The sequence below is a fragment of the Ictalurus punctatus genome, chromosome 10 (genome assembly GCF_001660625.3).
Source record: "Ictalurus punctatus breed USDA103 chromosome 10, Coco_2.0, whole genome shotgun sequence".
NCBI classification, from domain to species: Eukaryota; Metazoa; Chordata; class Actinopteri; order Siluriformes; family Ictaluridae; genus Ictalurus; species Ictalurus punctatus.
Window position 1 is genome coordinate 28,507,501 of NC_030425.2, and position 20,000 is coordinate 28,527,500.

A 20,000-nucleotide genomic window follows, 5' to 3' on the forward strand; every position below is an offset into this window, starting at 1 on the left:
AGAACATTAAACGGAAAATAAACTTCCTATTCGATACAGAGCGGACTGCACACGACATTTTAAAGGGGAAGTCGAGTGATGAGCATCAGACTGGTTTTCTTCATCCATCACACTGGGGAACGAGGGAGTGAGAGAGAGAGAGAGCGCGAGCACGATCGTATATCTACTTCCTGATCAGAGCGTGTTGCTTAGAAACGATTCAACATTTACTACCAAGACATTACCAAAGAGCCACGCCCTCACTTTTCTAATTTGCCAAGTGGCTTTCTCTGTACGGTTAATAAAATAAAAAATGGCTTCAGAGATGAGACCTGAACTTTTTTTTTTTCTTTACACCGTTAAGAGATCTGAGTAATACCGCCCTGCACGCGCAATCACGAGAACTTGGAAAAAATGCACAGCAGGTCAACCGAACACAAAAGGTGGATTAAGGTGACGACAGGTGGCTAAAAATTTATACTCCAGAGCAGCAGGATGTCCTCATGAGGCTTAGATCTCCACTCCCGCCTTTGGGGTCACTTGAGGCAGAGCTTATCCAAAGCAAAGCAAAGAAAAGACGAGCGTCGTAACAAGTTTCGTTCTCACAACTTTCGAACCACGCAGGTCAGAATTCACGACGGACATGATCACCTTCTGACCAACTTTTAGACGAAAAAACAAGCAGCACATCACGTCTCTACGGCTCACCTGAGATTCTTTCCTACCTCGTGCCTCTGTAGGATTAAAAGGCCCGGACGGAGGAAGGATGATCCTAGCAACCGGAGGAAGAAAAAAAAAAAACAAACACGACGGCAACAACAACAAAAGAATCCCGGAGGGATCCTGGAAATACGTTCTGTACGTACTGTCCGATTCGGCGCCGAGGAAGCCCGGGAGAACACGAGGCATGGATCGAAATCCTGTCGCTCTCTTAAACACCTTTTGCATCATGTGAGTAATTACAGGTGTCTGAGGCGCGAAAGAAGATGCTCTCGGATTGATCGAGTCGTTAATTCAGGAGGGAAATAAATAAATAAATAAACAGACAAACATCATGAACGAATGAATCTACAATAAAAAATGAAAACAAATCAGAGCACATCTTCCCCCCGACCATTTTTTTTGCTTCTCTGAGTCACATTTGGTTTGTTTACACACACACACTCGCTCCTCGTTGGCTGTCAATCACAGCGACCCTCCCACCGCTTACCGGCACCACACTAACGCTACAGCGCGTCCGATTCCTTATTAAACATTCATCATACAGTGGGGGAAATAACTATTGGACGAGTCAACGTTTTTCAGTAAATATATTTCCAGTGAGGCTACTCGGATGAAATTTTCACCAGGCATCAGTATTAACTCAAGAAATCTACAGATATAAAGAAATCACAGCATTAACGTCCATAAATAAAGTTGTGTGTAATAAAGTGGAATGACACAGGGAAAAAGTATTGAACACAATACTAAGAAAAATCAGTTCTCCAAGGCAAGGAACCAGGTGAAATCTGTAAGTAATAACACCCCCCTATCTGTGCAAATTAATATCAGCTGGGTTAGTAAATTGATGGTCTATAAAAACCAAGGCGTGCTTTTCATTACCAAGGTGTCACTAGAAACATCGCATGATGGGTAAAAGCAAAGAGCTCTCCGATGACCTTCTGAACCTCATTGTTGCAAAACTTATTGATGCAATCGGATACAGACGCATTTCAAAACTTCTGAATTCTCCAGTAAGCGCCATTGGGGCCGTTAACCGCAAGTGGAAGCAACATCACTCCGTCATCGACCGGCCACGCACGGGAGCTCCTCGTAAGATTTCTGACCGGGGAGTCAGAAGAATAGTCCAAGAGCCAAGGAACACTCGGAAAGAGCTCCAGAAACACTTGCAGGCAGCAGGTGCGATCGTCACAGAGAAAACAATAGGTAATGCGCTCCACTGCTCACGCTCACACCACAAGACTACATTACTAAAGAACAGGCATGTCGAAGCTCGTATAAAGTTTGCTACAACTCATTTGGACAAGCCTATGAAATACTGGGAGAGTGTAGTCTGGTCAGACGAGAGCAAAATTAAACTTGCTTGGAGAAAAAAAATGGCACTGCACATGACCCTAAACACACTATACCAACAGTGAAGTTTGGAGGTGGAAGCATCGTGGTGTGGAGCTGTTTTTCCATCGCAGACTTCATATAATTGAAGGAACGAAGAATGGAGCCCTTTACCGGGAGATTCTCAAGAAGGATCTGCTGCCATTCACCAGGATGATGAAGATGAGACGTGGGTGGAGCTTCCAGCAGGACAACGATCCAAAACATACAGCAAAGGAAACTCTCAATTGGTTTCAGAGAAGAACAATGAAGGTGTTAGAATGGCCCAGTCAGTCACCTGACTTCAATCCAATTGAACAAGAATTAAAGACAATATGTTTAGAAGAATGGACCAAAAATCACACCTGAAAACTGCGGAACATTAATTTCCTCGTACAGGAAGCGTCATGAAGCTGTCATTACTAACAAAGGCTTCTCCACCAAGTACTAAATAATTTTCAGTTAGTGTGTTCAATACCCCCGCATGTCATTCCTCTTTATTACAAAACTTTATTAATGCACTTTAAATGGTGGGAATTCTTTATATTTCCAGATTTCTTGAGTTGACAGCAAAGTCTGGTGAAAATTTCATGTGAAAAGCCTCATTGGAAATATATTTACTGAAAAAAATTTTTTTTAAAAAGATAGACACATCTAATACTTATTTCCCCAAACGGGAGGCGAACAGTTTCTCGATCCACATTTTGGTGCTTTTCCAGCTCTATTACACCCAGAATCTGTGGGAAATTTGTACGCCTTTACCACACGCCAGCTCTGATGTGTCAATCGTGAACTTTGGGCACGAAAGAAGTCCAGATACAGACCGAGAGGCAGGAGCTGAATCCAATCAGAGTGCGAGAGTCTAAAATTATTCTATAAAAGGAAAGAGTTTTTTTTTTTTCCAGGATTTATTTACGTTGTGGGATTTTCACCGTTACCACGCTGTAAAATTGTTTAGCTAGAAAAATCAAAATATCCAGCTAGACACTAACGGGAGGTGTTCGTGGTAATTTTTGACAAAATATACAGTCTAGACAACAAATCGGTGATGCACAAATCGGGAAATACGAACACGCACGTCGGAAGCGATTATTTTATTTATTTTTTGATGAAAGCTGAAATGAAAGCTCGCCAGTACACCAGTGTGACGTCGGGACTATTTAGGCACACTACTTATACAGTTTTTGATACAGCCTTAAATTCTTTGACACGTATCGCAAGATTAGGCACAACAGTGATACGTCAAATAAGCCACGCCCTTGTTTACGGTGACATCACGGCACCTGACTCATTCAACGCGACTTGTTTCTGAGGGATTATCTCAGCAATTTCACCGGTGTTCCTTTTCATCAGGAAATGGGAGGATATTTCCACCCTCTTCTTGTAGCGTAGCAACAGGAGACAGGTAATTAACCAGAAATGTGTCGTTCCACGTTGCAGGAAGTTTGTTCGCACCACGGTGCGAATCTCATCGATCCGTTTTTTGGTTTTTTTATTCACTCTGAGCCCATAACGGAAGAGGTGACATTTCAGAGTGTCTGTGGGTTTAGTGTAAGAAAGGCCTTTCTGATCAAGCAGCCGTTAAACTGTTAAATAAAAACGTAAGCCCGAATTCGCCTGGAGGGGGCATGCAAATATTCACTACGCTTGTGATTATGCAAAATCACAGGAGTGTTGCCTTAGAAGCCCGCCGCCAAGTTTAGAGCTTCTCCATCGAACAGCGTATCCAAATTGTAGCTGAATGCCAAATCACACAAAATTCAAATAAATCCACGCCGTTTGTCTCAGACTGAACTCTTTACCAAAAGCCTACAAGTTTGTTAATGACTCAAATATGACAAGAAATTAATGTTTTGTCACAACAAAGAAGAGCAAAGTTTCACGAAATATCCTCCCCTGCATAGTTAAGGGCGCCAATACCTTAATCCTACTTACAAATACAGAGGAGCTGGCGTACGAACATTACCATACGACGCTAAAAAAAACAAACAACAACTTGCGAGCAGTCGAGCGTTTCGCTTTGGCTTTAATCTCAAACGTCTTTCTTGCCCCGCTAAGTGATCATGAGTGAAAATAAACTCAAAACGTTAAACTGGCATTTAAAATGGTGACGTTGCCTCATAAAAATGAGGGGAAAGATTTCTAAGACGAATGAGAATCTTTTGTGGGTGCTACGCTCAACGAATAATTATGATTTCTTTTTTGTCTGGGTGGAGGAGCTCCAGTCAGACACAATCAGGACGACTGTGTGCAAAAGATTAGCCAATCAAAAGGGATGCACCGGTTTTTTTTTTGTTCCGCCCACACGTACCAGCACAAAAATGGTACCTGGGTAAAAACATATACCAAATTCTGCACAGGTGCTGAGCAGCTTTACCAACCTTGATGCAAGATTTGTTGACTTTTCAGCCCAATCTTAGTGACGGTCACGACCAATTGCTGACCCCCATCGTTCCCAACGACCAATCGCTGACCAGGATATTTCCCCAACAACCAATCGCTTATCACCGTCGTTCCCAACAACCAATCGCTTATCATTATCTTTCCTCAATGACTAATTGCTCACCTTCATGGTTCCCAAAGACCAATCACTGATCACCATTTTCCCAACAAATAATCACTGATCATAACTGTTTCCAACGACTGATCACCATTGTTTGTTCCACCCATGCACTTTTTTGGGGTTTTTTTTGTTTCAGTCTCTGTTCTCTATATTTACCGTAATAAAAATGAGTTATTCCAAATGTTCTCGATGATTCGATGAATCTACTAATGAGTCTATGACATCATCTTGCGATTTCACGTGACCGTTTGAACGTTTACTAATTCCTCCAGAGAGCACAGCCCGGCCCGCACGGCGGCGACAATGCCGACGGCACAGTGGAGGACCATGGGTAGAGGCAAAGCGCTAACAGGGCACGTTCACGGCCTAAAATAAGTCAAAGGATCAAACCACAAAGCTTGAGTTCTCTGAGAAGAAAGTCAAGCTGTAACGACTTCCTGTCATTCACTTCTACTCCCACAACTCCGAGAGCATCAAGATCACAGGTATTTCCCACACCATAGGAAACTGAAAGAGGTTCAGATCGAGTCTCAGACAAAAACCACCACCACATTAAAGGAAACCTCCGGCGTGAATCATGGTAAATACGCTCAGACTGAAATACGTCTGGTGATTCCGGTGCTAATCTGTTGGTTGGTGCTGTGTGCTCATTAATCCTGCGAGGTTAGCGGTTGTGTCGCTCCAACGCTCTACGTCGTTATGGCTAGCGCCGTTATGATGCCGTTTAATAGGACAGAAACATTTGGGATGACAATCAGGTCTCGCTGTTAGGTTAGCGTCTTTACTCGCTCACTTTTCCTTTTTTTCCAGTGACGGTTTTTAATCGACATTATGCTGTATTCATCGAGCATCGAGGCATCAGTGCATACTAAACTCCCAGAACGCACTGCAGCTACACGACGACAGCTTATCAGCGATCTACAAGATGATTGGTATTAGTTTGAGCAGCGTTTACAGACCGAAGCACTAAAGCGCCGCCGCATCGCTCGGTTTAGGTAGAGATGAACGGAGCGAGGGTTAAATCCCACCGCACCACTACGAGCAGGTCGTCGAACGGCATCGTGGGTAACGTCGGAAAGCGAAAACAGATAAATCTCCAACTGCGATGCAGACCATGTTATTCACTGTAAAATCATTCAGGTTGGAAGTTTCGTGTTTTCCCCTTTATTTTGCATTTATTTAACTCGCACTTCCTATTTAAACCCTGTCCGCTGAGCTTCCTGTTACACCTGGTGCGTGAAGTAACCTGATCACCATTTAAAAAAATATTTAAAATGTGATGCAAACCATTTTCCTCTTCCTCTAGATGGGGTTCTTTCATTTATTTGCAAATGCAATGGAAACACTATAAACGTCTCCCTTCTTGCATTTTTTTTTTTAATTCTTCTGTCTGTTCAGATCATATTCAATAAGTTTGAACCACTTATGATGATGACAATAATAATAATAATAATAATAATAATAATAATAATAATAATAATAATCAGGATGAGGAAACATGACTTCACATCAGTTTAAGCTCGTGCTATAGGGGGTGCATATATTCATGAAAACACACTAAAACACATCTTTAATGAGACTAAAATAACAAATCACTTCTTCGAGTTGTTTTTGATCCGGAGAGCAGAAATGAAAGAAATAAAGACGGTTTGAAACTTGCCTGCGTTTTCTTCTATTAGCTAGTAGATAACACGTAGGCCTTTGCTATGAGTTAACACAGGATTAATACTAGTTAAGTAAAAACAAAACAAAGAAAATCACGTAAACCATATAAACTAGTTATATGAATGAATTATCATCAGGTGTTGCGTTTACATAAATGGACACGCCTGGATCATTTCACATCATATATCCCTATCTATACCGATGCTAGCTAGGATGCTAGTAAGCCAATACGCAGCCTAGCATTAATAAAAACGAGCTTAGCTTCCTAGCAAGAGTCTGAATGACAGCACAGGATTCACTATGCAGTTAAATCGGAACGCTATATGCTATGCTAGCTGTCTTGCTAACTAACGCTAGCATATGTAGCTAACGACCTATGTAGCTAGCCTGCTTCACTTCCCGACCCCTTACGCAGCTCCAACCTTTACAAAGCAGCCATTTCGAGTCGTTTCAACACCCCGAACCTGGCGCAACCGCAATACACGTTGTTTATCCGTGTTTATTTCCCGATAGAGCGTACTCACCAGCCGTAACGACACCAGAAAACAACCGGAATCTTCTCTCTATGCGCGACGGAGGAAGGAAGGGACCAGACATTCAAAATGGCGGCGGCCCTAGCCTCAGCACTTCTTACTGAGCGCGGAAGGTTACACTCACTGTTACCCCACAAACTTCAACGGATTTGTAGACAGCGCGTTAAAGTGGATTTAAAAGTGTGTACTAGATGTAAATAATATTCCAGAGATATATCGACTACTCCAGAATGGATGTTTATCGCCTCATTTGATCGCCTGTTATGATAAAGTACCAAGCGCTAAGTCAGACACCTGTCTCGTGCATAACTCTATTTCTTCTTTTAAACGGTTATAACTTTGTAATCACTGCTTATAATTACTGCAATATATATATTTTTTTAACATTTATATATATATAATATATATATAGAGAGAGAGATGGGCGTACTTGGTGAAAAACAATCGTCAGAAAATTTTCGCAACGTTGGTGCATTTATAACATTCCGCTACGTGTCCCAACGGCGGAAGGCTCCATCGGCTCTAACGGGCTGTGCTCCGGTCTGCACCTCACCTCGTGGCAGGCAGTGATGACGTCATCTCTATCATGTTGTGGCATTTCTCTAGAGAGTCATTAAAGGAAGGTTTCAGGATCCAACGCACAATTTTTTGGTGTTTTATCTTTTGTTTTGTGCTTTGATACAACTGATATAACTGCAGCATCTATACAACGAGCTGCAACTAACTCAATAAAGTAAACAAAAAACAAAGTGCACTTTGTGTAGAAAACGCATCAGCTTTTGTCATCTTGAATCCGGTTTCTTGTACTTTCTGGCCCCGCCCATTTACATTTTGGGCTCATTTGCATATTTTATTGCAATTATTTCCCCCAAACAATTCTGTTCTGCTCAAAATGACCTATTTTGAAGTCAATCTATTGGAACAAACCTTGTTTATATACCACTTCAAATATACATAATGCAGGCCCAAAATGGTTTACAGAAATATGACACAAAATATTACACAGAAAGAGTAAAACATATCAAATGATTTGATTGAAAGGAAATGTATTTTGAGATGAATGTATTACTGATTGGTGATCATGAATAAAATAAGGTTTACATGTGAGATAACTATCAATGAGTCAATACAGATACAAAAGAATGAGGAAGGACAAAATATTATGTGAAATGAAAGGAAGTTAAATAAAACAGCATATTATAAGGCATATAGAGTTACCTAGCCAAACGCCTGAGTAAAAAGGAAGGTCTTAAACATGTCTTTTTCCTTTATTAAACTTTATGTGCTTGACATTCTTTTGCTTATATGTAAATATGTGCTTTTGTAATACTACTAGTAGTAGTAATAACAATAACACCAACTTAAGTAATAATTTTATTCATTAAAAAATGAAGAATGCACTTTCTCTGAAACTTTGTGTTCTACTCTTATTTTATACTACATGAACTATATATAGAGGTAGCAAAAGTTAAGCGAAGTGCACAAGGTTTCTAGTGAAACAGGACGTTTCAGAGAAAAGTTCTTCATCAAAAGTCCTACATCAGCTTTGTATTTCGCCTAACTTTTACTACATCCACAGTTACTTAATGAATGAACTACACTGCAGTTAACTCTGGGGGAATATTATCAGTATAATTTTTTACCCTGACATTTGAATAGATATTTTACAGGGTTTGTTACCACATGGGACAGAGCGGTTTAAAGTCTTTAGTGCTTTGAGTAATTCTTGAAAAACCTGACGTATAAGCCAGGCGTGGCTCTGAGAAAAGGTTCAGCATGAACGCAAGCCGGAGAATGACGAGTTGATGGCAGAGGATCAAGTCAGATGATGACATTTGGACACAGTCAATATAGAAAAAGAGAAACAGAAGAAGTGCCTCAAAATAATAGGGATTTAGAAGTGGAGCTGCTGGACGTTTGTAAAGCCAGCTGAATTTTCAGGATTCAGGAAGTTTTTAATCTGCAGTTTTTCGTCTTAAAAATATTATAAATTAAGCACTAAAATGACCAAAGCAGCACCACTGACTAACCAGTAGGCGTGTATATTTAAAGCTCAGAACTTTAAAGAATTGCTCACATGAATTATTCACAAAATGTAGCATAACCTTTATATTTTAACTATTCCTCATTCTTCTTTATGTACCCTACTATTTACCTTATGTTCACTCCATTTATTTTCAGGATGGTGATTGTAAAAATTTGTTTATTTATCAGTGAAGAGTGTGAAATCACAATAAAATGATGACAACTTACCTAGAAAACGCTTTTATTATTTTACTTAGATCCGGATTTAAAATGAAAAAGTACTGACACAAAATGCATGTGATTTTACTTAGCTTTCTTATTTTAAAAGGAAAAATCCACCCTTCACGATTTGCATCTCAATCTATATACTTCGAGCCTTTTGTTGCCCTGTCCCAACTTTTTTGAGACTTGCTGCTGCCATGAAATTCAAAATTACCTTATTTTTTCCTTAAATGGTACATTTCCTCAGTTTAAACATGTGATAAGTTTTCTATATTCTATTGTGAATAACATATGGGTTTATGAGACTTACAAATCATTGCATTCTGTTTTTATTTACATTTTGAACATGCCTTTTCCAACTATTTTTGATTATTTGTTTAAAAATACAGCTAAAAGGCAGTCCGATCATATGTCAGTCAGATATCAGATCTGATTAAATCAATCGGGCTTCAACAATCATTAAAAAAAAAGGTTTATAACCTTTAAAATTATAAACATGTAAATCACACCGTGATTCTGTGCGACATCTAGTGGCTAATGTTAGAAAAACACATTGGATATTTTCTAAAACTGCATACAAGATGTGATTTATCCCTGAAGCACCAAACTATTTTGTATTAATTTTTTAGTTATGTTTTTTTTATATGTCACAATATGTGAAAGTCTGTCATTTTTATCTCTTTTTTTATTTTACTGCGTACAAATGACACACAGCTATAAACATATTAATGTTTATAACATCATAAAACTATGACTTCTACTCATATTGAGTATTCTTTAGTATCCTAACTGTTTAGACACAAGTTTAAATTGCGCATTAACCACTTTATTTGACGATTTTCATATTATTTAGATGAAAGAAACAAATGCTAATGCTAACGCAAAAACGTTCATTGTCATAGAGATGAAAAGCGGCGCCATCTTGAAGGGGGCAACTATCCAATAAACCAAATATAGCTTAAATTGTGATTTTTCTCCCCAAATGTCAACACACTGCACATAATTTAGATCTACAAATCGACGATATTGCAAAAGAAAAGTAAAAGAAATCACTTTTCCCACAAATGTGTTTTCATTTTCTGAGATTTTACACCGGAGCAGCATTAGCTTATAGCTGCTGGCTAACTGGGCTTCAGTTTATTTCTGTTTCATTACTATTTAGATTCTCTTTAACATGGTGACAGTTCTTAAATAACATTCATAATATTTTTACTTGAACTTTGACAAGATACATTTGTGGATTTGACTTGTTTATCATGATCATGTAACTCTCGATTGCCAAGATTAGCTTCAAGTCTGCCAATGTCTGCTGAATTTATGTTATTTGACTGAATTCCGATGACCATTGAGTAAAGCTAATTGCACATGAATATTACATTTGGCTGCTTTATTTGTTCTCATTAAATCTGTTTATTAACAATTCCACTTGTATAGATATAAACAATAAGATCCTTACTCTCAATCTTTCATTCTTGATATATTATTATGAACCTATTATTATAATTATTTTAGGATTTAAATGTATCAATTGCAATAAACAAGGACGCACGGTGGCTTAGTGGTTAGCACGTTCGCTTCACACCTCCACGGTCAGGGGTTCGATTCCTGCCTTGGCCCTGTGTGTGCGGAGTTTGCATGTTCTCTCCGTTCTGTGGGGGTTTCCTCCGGGTATTCCGGTTTCCTCCCCAGTCCAAAAACATGCATGGTAGGCTGATTGGCGTGTCCAAAGTGTCCGTAGTGTATGTGATTGTGTGCCCTGCGATGGATTGGCACCCTGTCCAGGGTGTACCCCGCCTTGTGCCCGATGCTCCCTGGGATAGGCTCCAGGTTCCCCCATGACCCTGAAAAGGAGTAAGCGGTATAGTGGATGGATGGATGGAATTGCAATAAACATTTAAATTCAAGACTAGTAGCTGTATCTTATGATTTAATGATGATTATTTAATGCTAATTTCTGTTCAAGATCCACTTTGCAGGCTGTTTAAACAGTGCATTTACAAATGTATGATATATATGTGTGTATATATATATATATATATATATATATATATATATATATATATATATATATATATATATATATACACATATATATATACATATATATACACATATATATATACATATATATACACATATATATATACATATATATACACATATATATATAGATATATATACACATATATATATACATATATATACACACATATACACACATATATACACATATATATACACATATATATACATATATATACACATATATATACACATATATACATATATATACATATATACCCACATTTATATATATATATATATACATGCTATTAATTTAACTCATTGTGTGTGTGTATATATATATATATATATATATATATATATATATATATATATATATATACACACACACACACACACACACACACACACACACACACACACACACGCACACACACACACAATCAGTTAAATTAATAGCCAATTACAAGGTTACAATGAAGGTAGATCAGCGGTTCTTGCGATGACACGCTGACCTTTCCAAAATGGCGGACGCGTCGACGTATCACAACAGCAGCTAATATGGCGTCTGCTCATTTGGACTACGAGGTATCCCACAATGCATTTCTGGAAACGAAAACAGCAGTGAATGGCGGCGCTCGCTCTCCGCAGAGCAACTCGGAGCTTCTCAGTGAGGAACATCTGCTACCCGAACCGGCGTTTTTATGGTGTTTAAGCTCGTTTCAGCTCGTTTCTGTACGCGAAAATGAGGTGAAATGTAGCTGATAGACGTCTCAACATGACGAGGTTGAAAGTGAGCCGTGAGAGGTGTCGGTTCGCAGGAATACTCCGTGTTTATTCGGTGAAATGAGATGAAGCAGCCTGCTGGATTGTCACTCTTGTGTTAGTCTAGTCTTTCCTTTTCCCTTTCAGCACATTCTCCTGTAAAAGACTGATTTTATTTCTATCTGGATCAAAAGATAATCGAATTAACCGACTGTGTCTGGCCGAAGAGAAAGAAGGAGAAAGAGGAGGAGGAGGCAGGAGGCAGGATTTTTTCTTTCCAGCTGGGGAATGATAATATGTCAAGACGAAAACAGACCAACCCTTTCAAAGTGAATTGTAGGTATCACAGGTATTGTAAACATATTATTATTTACAGTGCAAAAAAAATGAGATGAGCGCCTATTAAATCAATCTGCATTGATTTAACTCGTATTTCTAGGCTGGACATGATGTATAACCCACATCCGCATTGCTTTCAGAGGGACAGCTGCCCCTCTCTAACCCTACTACTATATCTACAATACTGACAAATTAGTGATTTATATATTTAATATAGTGTCTAATTCTACGCTGAATGATCAGACTTTCAGAAAGACACACAGTGTATATGTAACTAACATTTACTGAGCATTTCTCTTGAATGGCTTTGGATGAAGAACTAACAACACCACCAAAAAAAAAAGAAAAAAAAGAACTATTAATGAATTAACTTTCTTGTTTGTATGTAAAAGTTCAGGAGGGATTTAATTCTGTGTTAAATACTTTCATATATCTTAAGATCTTGTTATCACACGCACACGAACCCGAACGCTCAGATCACGGACGTGAAAACGTAAGACGAGTCTGAAGCCCTATTCGGACGGGATTAGTTTCAGATACCGGGGTGGAATAATGTACAAAGAAATAAAACCTTCTAAGGACGGAACGATGTGATGGAGTTAATGTTACCGACCAGAATTGTTGTTTATTTTCCTATAAGAGCACGCCCCGAGTGTTCCTCTTGCGCCACGGCGAATCGACAAGTACAGTTAAAAAGAACGGGAAAAAAAACGACGGATAAACGCGGCTTGTTATAAAGTGCAGAGCGAACGAACAGACCGTCGTGAACTCCTCCGTCTGTCCTGAAGATGTCGGGGACGTTTCAGCTTTACCCCCGACTGTTACAAAGCGCCGATACCGGAGACTCCTTCCGTAAACGTTGAGTGAACGTCTCCTTACAGAGAACTTCACCGTCTCGACGATTTATTCGAATCAAGCTACAAGCAGTGTGCGAGTTTGATGATTGACGACCATCCTCAGTCGTTTGGGTCTTCAGAATGAAATCTTTTCTAAACCGCGTCTGAATAAGCTTTTATCGCAGATCATAGGACATGTTTCACAGTTGTACATGGACCTGCAGTGAAAATGTGCACGTTTGTTCCTCAGGTTCCTCGGGTCCACCTAAATGAGCGCTTCATCTCGCTTTCACCGACAGTGATGAATTTTTTTTTTTTTGCACCGAAGGTGTTTTTAAATAAATAAATAAATAAATACATTTATTTGACGTGACGCAGTGTTGGACACGAGTAAAACCCTTCCACTTTTCCCCGCGTTATCAGAGCCGAACTGATATCCGAGCTCTTTAGATCGTCTGCCTCGGTCTGATACTAACCGAGATTACCTGCAAGCTTCGGAGACCGAGTCATGCCAAAAATGCGATGAGAGATGAGACAAAATCTGTCACGTGATATATACACCTCCGTGAAGTCGGTACAGAACAGATAAAACTCAGTCTGAGTCGAGAGTTGAGACTCGAGTCAACCCGAAACTGTAACTGAGATATATATATATATATATATATATATATATATATATATATATATATATATATATATAGAGAGAGAGAGAGAGAGAGAGAGAGAGAGAGAGATATTACATGTTTAATTTCTATAGTTGTATTGAATTTATTTAAATAACACATTTCTTTGAGCCAAATCTGATTTAGCTAGAGAAAGACGCGAGAGCTAATGTGCTTCCTGAATCAAATCCGAACTCCTCCCGACTTCCTCTAAGCGTTCAGCACGGATCCGTACAGTCACAGCGATTCTATACAAAAAAAATTCTCGGTGCACAAATCCTGATGCAAGAGTCAACACTCATGGACATTTTTATATCGGTGGGAACAGGTTTTTATTTTCACGACGAAGGATAAACGAACGGTTCTCGTGCGTCTCCGTCCCCCGGGCTGTTTTTATATTTCGAAAGGTACTAAAACGCTCCGTGTCGCGCTGCCGCTGTAAGAAAATAATTGACGACGGGCGACGTGATGCGGCGGAGTCACGGCTACGGTCCTGAAGTCGATTATCTTCCTATAACTGAACATCCCTCAGCGTTTTTATTCCTCTTACGCCACGGCGTAATGGATCTCGCCTCGTACTTATCCGTTTATAGTTACGTGTAATGTTGTGGAACTTGCGACTTGCTTTACCTAAATAAAAGACAGTGAGCAAGTAAAATAGAAATTAAAGGATAGAAATGAAATCAAGTATGGAAATGAAATGGTTCATTAAAAAAACAACACCGAGGCCTGTTTTGTATTAACCGCTCGTCCCCGGGCTCCTCTGCTCCTTTGCATTTGACATCTGCTTAACAAGTTCAGAGAGAACTGAACCACCGGCGTGTGGGCGGAGCTAGAAAGATCGACTTCCCGTTCACTGTACATGCTCATTACACTACGTGGGGTAACCGTGTCATCGAAACTACGTACCTCAGTTGTGTTTGTATTGTATTATCAGGCTAAGTCATGTGACGAAGCTAGCACTCAACGTTCTAGCCGTGATTTTTCGCTACGATTAAAGTAATGGCACCCTCGAACTCGGCACGTTCGCTGGAACTTGACCAGGGTACTGGAAGTTATTTCCGATTCTGTGTGTGTGTATATATGTATATAATATATAAATTTTTCTCTGTAGCTGTGTTGTATTGTTTCGCTGTTTGGATGGTGTATAAATATTTTAAATATTTTGTGAGCCGCGTGTTGTGTTTTGAGGTCGTGTATTTATTTATTTATTTATTTATTTTTTGGAGAATGATCTTGCAATCGCAGGAATGAGCGCAAAATCAAGGAAAGGTTTTTTTTTAAAAGTACCGCAGAGTTTCCACGGGTCCGGGCCGAGACGCGTCACGTGACGTCACCACGACGCGCTTCCAGCCGAAGCCGTCTTCGATTCACGTGCGTCGAACATGAGTACGGCTAAAAGGACCCGTTTACCGACAAACATCCCTGCGAAAGACTGCGCAAAACAATTTCCCGTGATAAAGCATTTTTACCCGCGACAATCACACACACGCACAAAAAAAACTTGGCGAAATCCTGTACGGACTGGAATTCTGATGCATCGACATTGACGGCAGACGATTCATCAGAGACGGGTTTCACCGCTACGGAGCTCGTCTAAAAGCGACCGATAGGAGGACGGGTTCTGTCGGATGGCGCGTCGACGAAACGTGCTAAAAACGATGGTTTCCTCAAGCTCACTTTGAGGAACGTTTGTGTTTCTTATCCTCGTTAGTGGAGATCTCCGTCGTAGCATCTGACGTGGAGGACACGTGTCGGCGCACCCGTACAGCGTGACGAGTAACCGTCGTAAAATAGCGGCGAAATCGCACAGACGATCAGCTGATACGTACATTAAGCTCATTTCATTTCCTCTAGTAGGCGATTGAAAGTGTTCACACCGACACGGGGTACAAGGGCCTCCACCCATGCAGACGTTTCCTGTCTTGTGTGCTGTCTGTCTGTCTGTCTGTCTGTCTGTCTGTCTGTCTTTTTTCGTTCAGTGTTGAGAGATGGGTGCTGTGAGTTCAAGGCCACCCCGTAGCCGGGTGTTTAAAGTTTTGGCATACTCTGTCTCTTTTGTATGTTTTGTTTGTACCCCACCCCCCACCTCCTCTCCCTCCCTCCCTCGCTCGCTCGCTCGAACTCTTCGCCCTGGTGCGACTCGGACCCTTTCTGTCGGCTGATGAGTCTCTCTTTGTCTGGATTCGGTCAGACACTGCGTCATCTGCCTACAGACACACAGACGTGGAGATAACATCAGAGTGGCAGCGAGAACGAGACAGGAAGAGGGAGGGAGGGAGGGATGGAGGGAGGGAGGAAGGGTAGATAGATAGATAGACAGATGTACAGACAGAGCTCGGCTGAACGAGTGTGGGGGGGATGGGTATCTCTCACATCAATCACTGGCCGTGAGCCGTCAAGCCGGCCTGTTGTGTTGAATACTGAGACCGTCTTTCCTCATGCAAATCTGACGGAGTGTGAGAGAGACAGATCGGTGGAGGGAGGGACGGACGGACGGTGTTCCGAGAGCGTTCTCCGTTAACGGACGCTCGCAAATTCCACAAGCACAAATCTTACACGGTATGATCTCTTCATTTTTTTTTTTTCTGACTTCCACAACTAACATACTTTATGATAAAGTTTTTGTTTGTTTGTTTGCGTGGCCTCATCGTGTACGTCCACGCGAGAAATCGTTCCTGTTCCGCGACTTCATCAACAAGCGGCAATTAAATGACGGGTTTTCTTCGTTCTACGCAGATCGGGTAGGACGTCGTAAAGAAGCGACCGTCTCGAACGATCCCTCGGAGCAAACCCTGCGGCGCGTGTGGTCCGACGTTCCTTCGGTTCCCCGCTCGCGACGACGCACGCTTTCGAATTACCTCCGAAGCGGAACGACGCCGTTTTTGACCTCGGCACGTTCGGGCTACAGGGCGACGTTTATCTTCTTCCTCAGAACTGCGAACTGTAGCGTTCGTTTAAAAATAAATGACGTGTTAGTTTTGTTTAGCAGCCATTTTGATTTACCCTCGCTCGGAGTCGAGGACACCATCCCGAGTTCCCAGGTTGATGAAGGGGGGGGCGGTTGCTTTGTTGGTCTTCTCCTGGTCGGAAGGTCAGGGGAGCACCGGTTCCCGTGCGTATAGAGACATTGCGAAGCACACGTAAATCGAACAACTAGTCGTCACGCTGATCAGTGCGTTATTTAATTTGTATATACGTAGAACACTGGACAGCTCAGCCAGTGGGCGGGGCTTATTTCATTCCTACACCGACAAAACGGGTCAAACGAACACCAGACTTTAAGGTCGGGTTCAGAGGAAAAAGTCTCCTTCGCTACAGCGGATTCATTTTTCTTGTCGCAAATCCAGAATTCCGGTTTGTTTATAGTTTTTGCGTCGTAGTTTCCTGTAGGTCCGAGTGTCGAGTAAAGCTGCTTCAGACACCTTTTAATATTAACTGATGTTCAGCACAAAACGACGAAACGAGACTTAATCGCTGTTTATTATGCGGTTCGGGCTTTTCAGTTTAATTGATTCATTCAATTTCGCACTACGGGTGAGAAAACATATCGTACACACCGTCAGGATTGGACCGTCCGATCGCGATAAACACGCATCAACACTGTATATAATCGAATAAAGTCCGTTACCGTGATGAAATACACGTAGGCGTCCGTGAAGGTTTTCCGATTTCCGGAACGTCATGGCAAATAAGTTATATTATTTAATTATTACTACATGCTGTTTGATATTTATTTATTTATTTATTTAGTTGGTTATTGACTGACTCGTTTTGCGCTACGACTGACTTTCGGACAGACCGAATCCGTTTTTTCAATCCGGTCGGAACTCTGGGATCACTCACGGCGTGGCACGCTTCGGTTTCTGATCGGACCCCTAGACAATACCGTAGGCCTACCTACGAGGGTACGTACTAGAAGGAGGTTGTGGGATTTAAACATGCTAACTTATTTGTTGCCAAGGGTGCCAATACTTACCCCACCGCCCTGTTCGACATCACATCTGAGTAACTTTCTCTCCTCGTCACTCGTGGGCTTGTTCCGTGTGAGCGTCTCGCCGTCGTTTTCCTCAGTAATTCTATCCTGGTTTATCGACAGGGCCGTTTCACATGACAGGCTTCTCTGGCCTACAGCACGCTTCAGAGATGGAGGCGAAAGACGACTTTGCTGACAACTCTGCACGCCACGGCGCCGACTGCGGAGACCTGGACGAGCAGGACGGCACCACCGGTGAACCTCCCCTCCACACTGAGCGAGTTATCCAGGTGGCGCTGTGATTCCGTCACGCTAACCGTGTTTTTCTTCATTCAGACGACAGCGACAGCGACTTGGACAAAGAGAACTCCTCCAGCTCCTCGGCTGATGACAACATGACGTGTCATAAGGCGAGCCAGTGCTCCGTTCACGGTGGAGGCATGAAGGAGGTGAGTCTTGACAGCTTTAAAGCGACGACGTGAACTGAACCGCACTGGGAAAGCACTTCTTCGGTAAACGTTTCTTTCTGGAGGACTACAGCGCTGTGGAATTCCGGATTCCGATTGGTCAGAAGGTGTTGATTCATTGCCTACAGGGGTGCAGCTGCAAATCGCAGGTTTAAAGTATTGAAAGTAATACGTTATCGTTTCTATAGTAACGGCTCGTTCACAGGGACTCGTACAGCCGATGTTTTGATTGAGGAGACGTGTATTTACGGAAGGAGTCTCCAGTGTCAGTGCAGGGTAACAGCCAGAGGTCATTTTAAAGCGATAATTTTAAGTTTGCCAACATTTTTTTCAGAGATAGAAAAAAGTTGCTATGATGCAAGTGAAAAGTAACAAAAAAAACGAAATGTACGAAACACTTTGGGAGGTGCTGTTATATGTAAATAATCAACTTAGGGGTGGTAAAGGTAACCACCCTTTTTGCCTAGAATTTACAGAAATGTATTCTTGGCCATTTTCTCGACCGATGTCTTGAGGAATTTCCCTGAGATGTTTTTTAAACAGTATTAAAGGAGTTCACACCGACACTGGACTCTTATTGGCTGCTTTTTCGCTCAGAGTCGTCCGTTTATAAAAAAAAAAAAAAAAAAAAATTGTAAATAAAGCGTTAGTTTTCTAATGAACAAAATACGTCGGCACGATCATATTTTTGTCACCTTCACATTTAAAAGGGTTTTAGGATCATGAGAAACGTTTCAGTCGTGTGTCCACAAACTTTTGACCGGTAGTGTATGTACTTCTGTATGAGGAAACCACAGGAGCAGTCATTGCTTTATGTCACGTTTTGAATCGGATGAGCACGCGAGAGGAAGTGATGCGTTCGGAAAATAACCCATTTCCAGTGAGTCACTTAAGAAAGACACTGACGTAACATCGAACGGAGCAAATCGGGCGCTTCTTTGAGGAGCTCCACCGTGCAGCCGGAGACGAGGAAACGTGTTCTGGGTGTTATTTCAGAAGCGTGATTCATGCCTCTATGGCAACGCGGTACAAAGCGTCCCCACGACAGTTGAGATGATGACTCACTCAGATTTGTAGGAGACGCTCATGTTCCATGCTAACGCCTCCTCGTTGTCGTTGGCAGCTACATTAGTGTGGCAGAATGAACAGCATTGTGTGTGTGTGTGTGTTTAAAAGTCTTACACTGGGCACATGATACTACAGCATCACACCTCCCACACATCCACAGCTTCTGGAGTGATTATCATTCAGCTTCATGTGGAGATCACTGCTCACACAGCGTTTATTTATTTTTATTGTATTCATCATTTTTTTTATGAATCCAGAACTATCCGTACCCTGTTCGAGTCCTTGTGCCTGATAATCATCACGTAACCGTGCCCGTCAAAGAGGGAGGGGGGTTGTCTGGAGGATGTCTGCGGTAACGGCCGCAAAGAAAGCCGGGGGTGCCAATACTTTTAAACAGCAGGAATAAATTTGCCTTTCCTTTGGCCGAGTCTCCGATCTTGGCGTTCTATACAGTATATAGTGCACTGCACTAGGCTCTATGCAATCAGCATTATGCTGTATTCAATGTAGTGAGCATATATAGTGAACAGAAAGCCATAATAATAAAGATTAAAGGTAAATAAATAAATATGAATCAGAAATGTTTAAATGAGAAATTTTTGTTGTTTCTTCCTGAGATTTAAAAAAGAAATAACTATCGTGGTCACATACTGTCCGTTATTTAAAAAAACAAACACACACTCTATCCAGAGATATTAATCTCTCGGTACCCTGCAAGAAAGGGAACCACGTTCAGTAGAGGTACGTACAGTACGACTCACTTCTGAATAAATGTGGGATCAGG

General features: G+C 41.3%; 2 protein-coding genes across 4 annotated transcripts in view; one reads left to right on the plus strand and one right to left on the minus strand.

Annotated features, from left to right (window-relative positions):
- The window catches only part of ap1g1 (adaptor related protein complex 1 subunit gamma 1), a 31,454-nt gene extending 24,473 nt beyond the window's left edge, over positions 1-6,981 (minus strand). For both annotated transcript variants that reach the window (XM_053683393.1, XM_053683394.1), the window contains exon 1: positions 6,823-6,981. The gene's annotated coding sequence lies outside the window, so the exon portion shown is untranslated. The remainder of the gene's footprint in view (positions 1-6,822) is intronic.
- A 4,741-nt stretch (positions 6,982-11,722) lies between these two features.
- Positions 11,723-20,000, plus strand: part of znf821 (zinc finger protein 821) — a 17,851-nt gene continuing 9,573 nt past the window's right edge. Inside the window, exons 1-3 of one of the 2 annotated variants that reach the window (XM_017478372.3) lie at positions 11,723-12,217; positions 17,805-17,936; positions 18,018-18,130. In XM_017478372.3, the coding sequence (XP_017333861.1) occupies positions 17,816-17,936; positions 18,018-18,130 (234 nt within the window). In that variant the 5' untranslated portion in view covers positions 11,723-12,217; positions 17,805-17,815. The remainder of the gene's footprint in view (positions 12,218-17,804; positions 17,937-18,017; positions 18,131-20,000) is intronic. The other variant, XM_017478370.3, reaches the window with a different exon arrangement.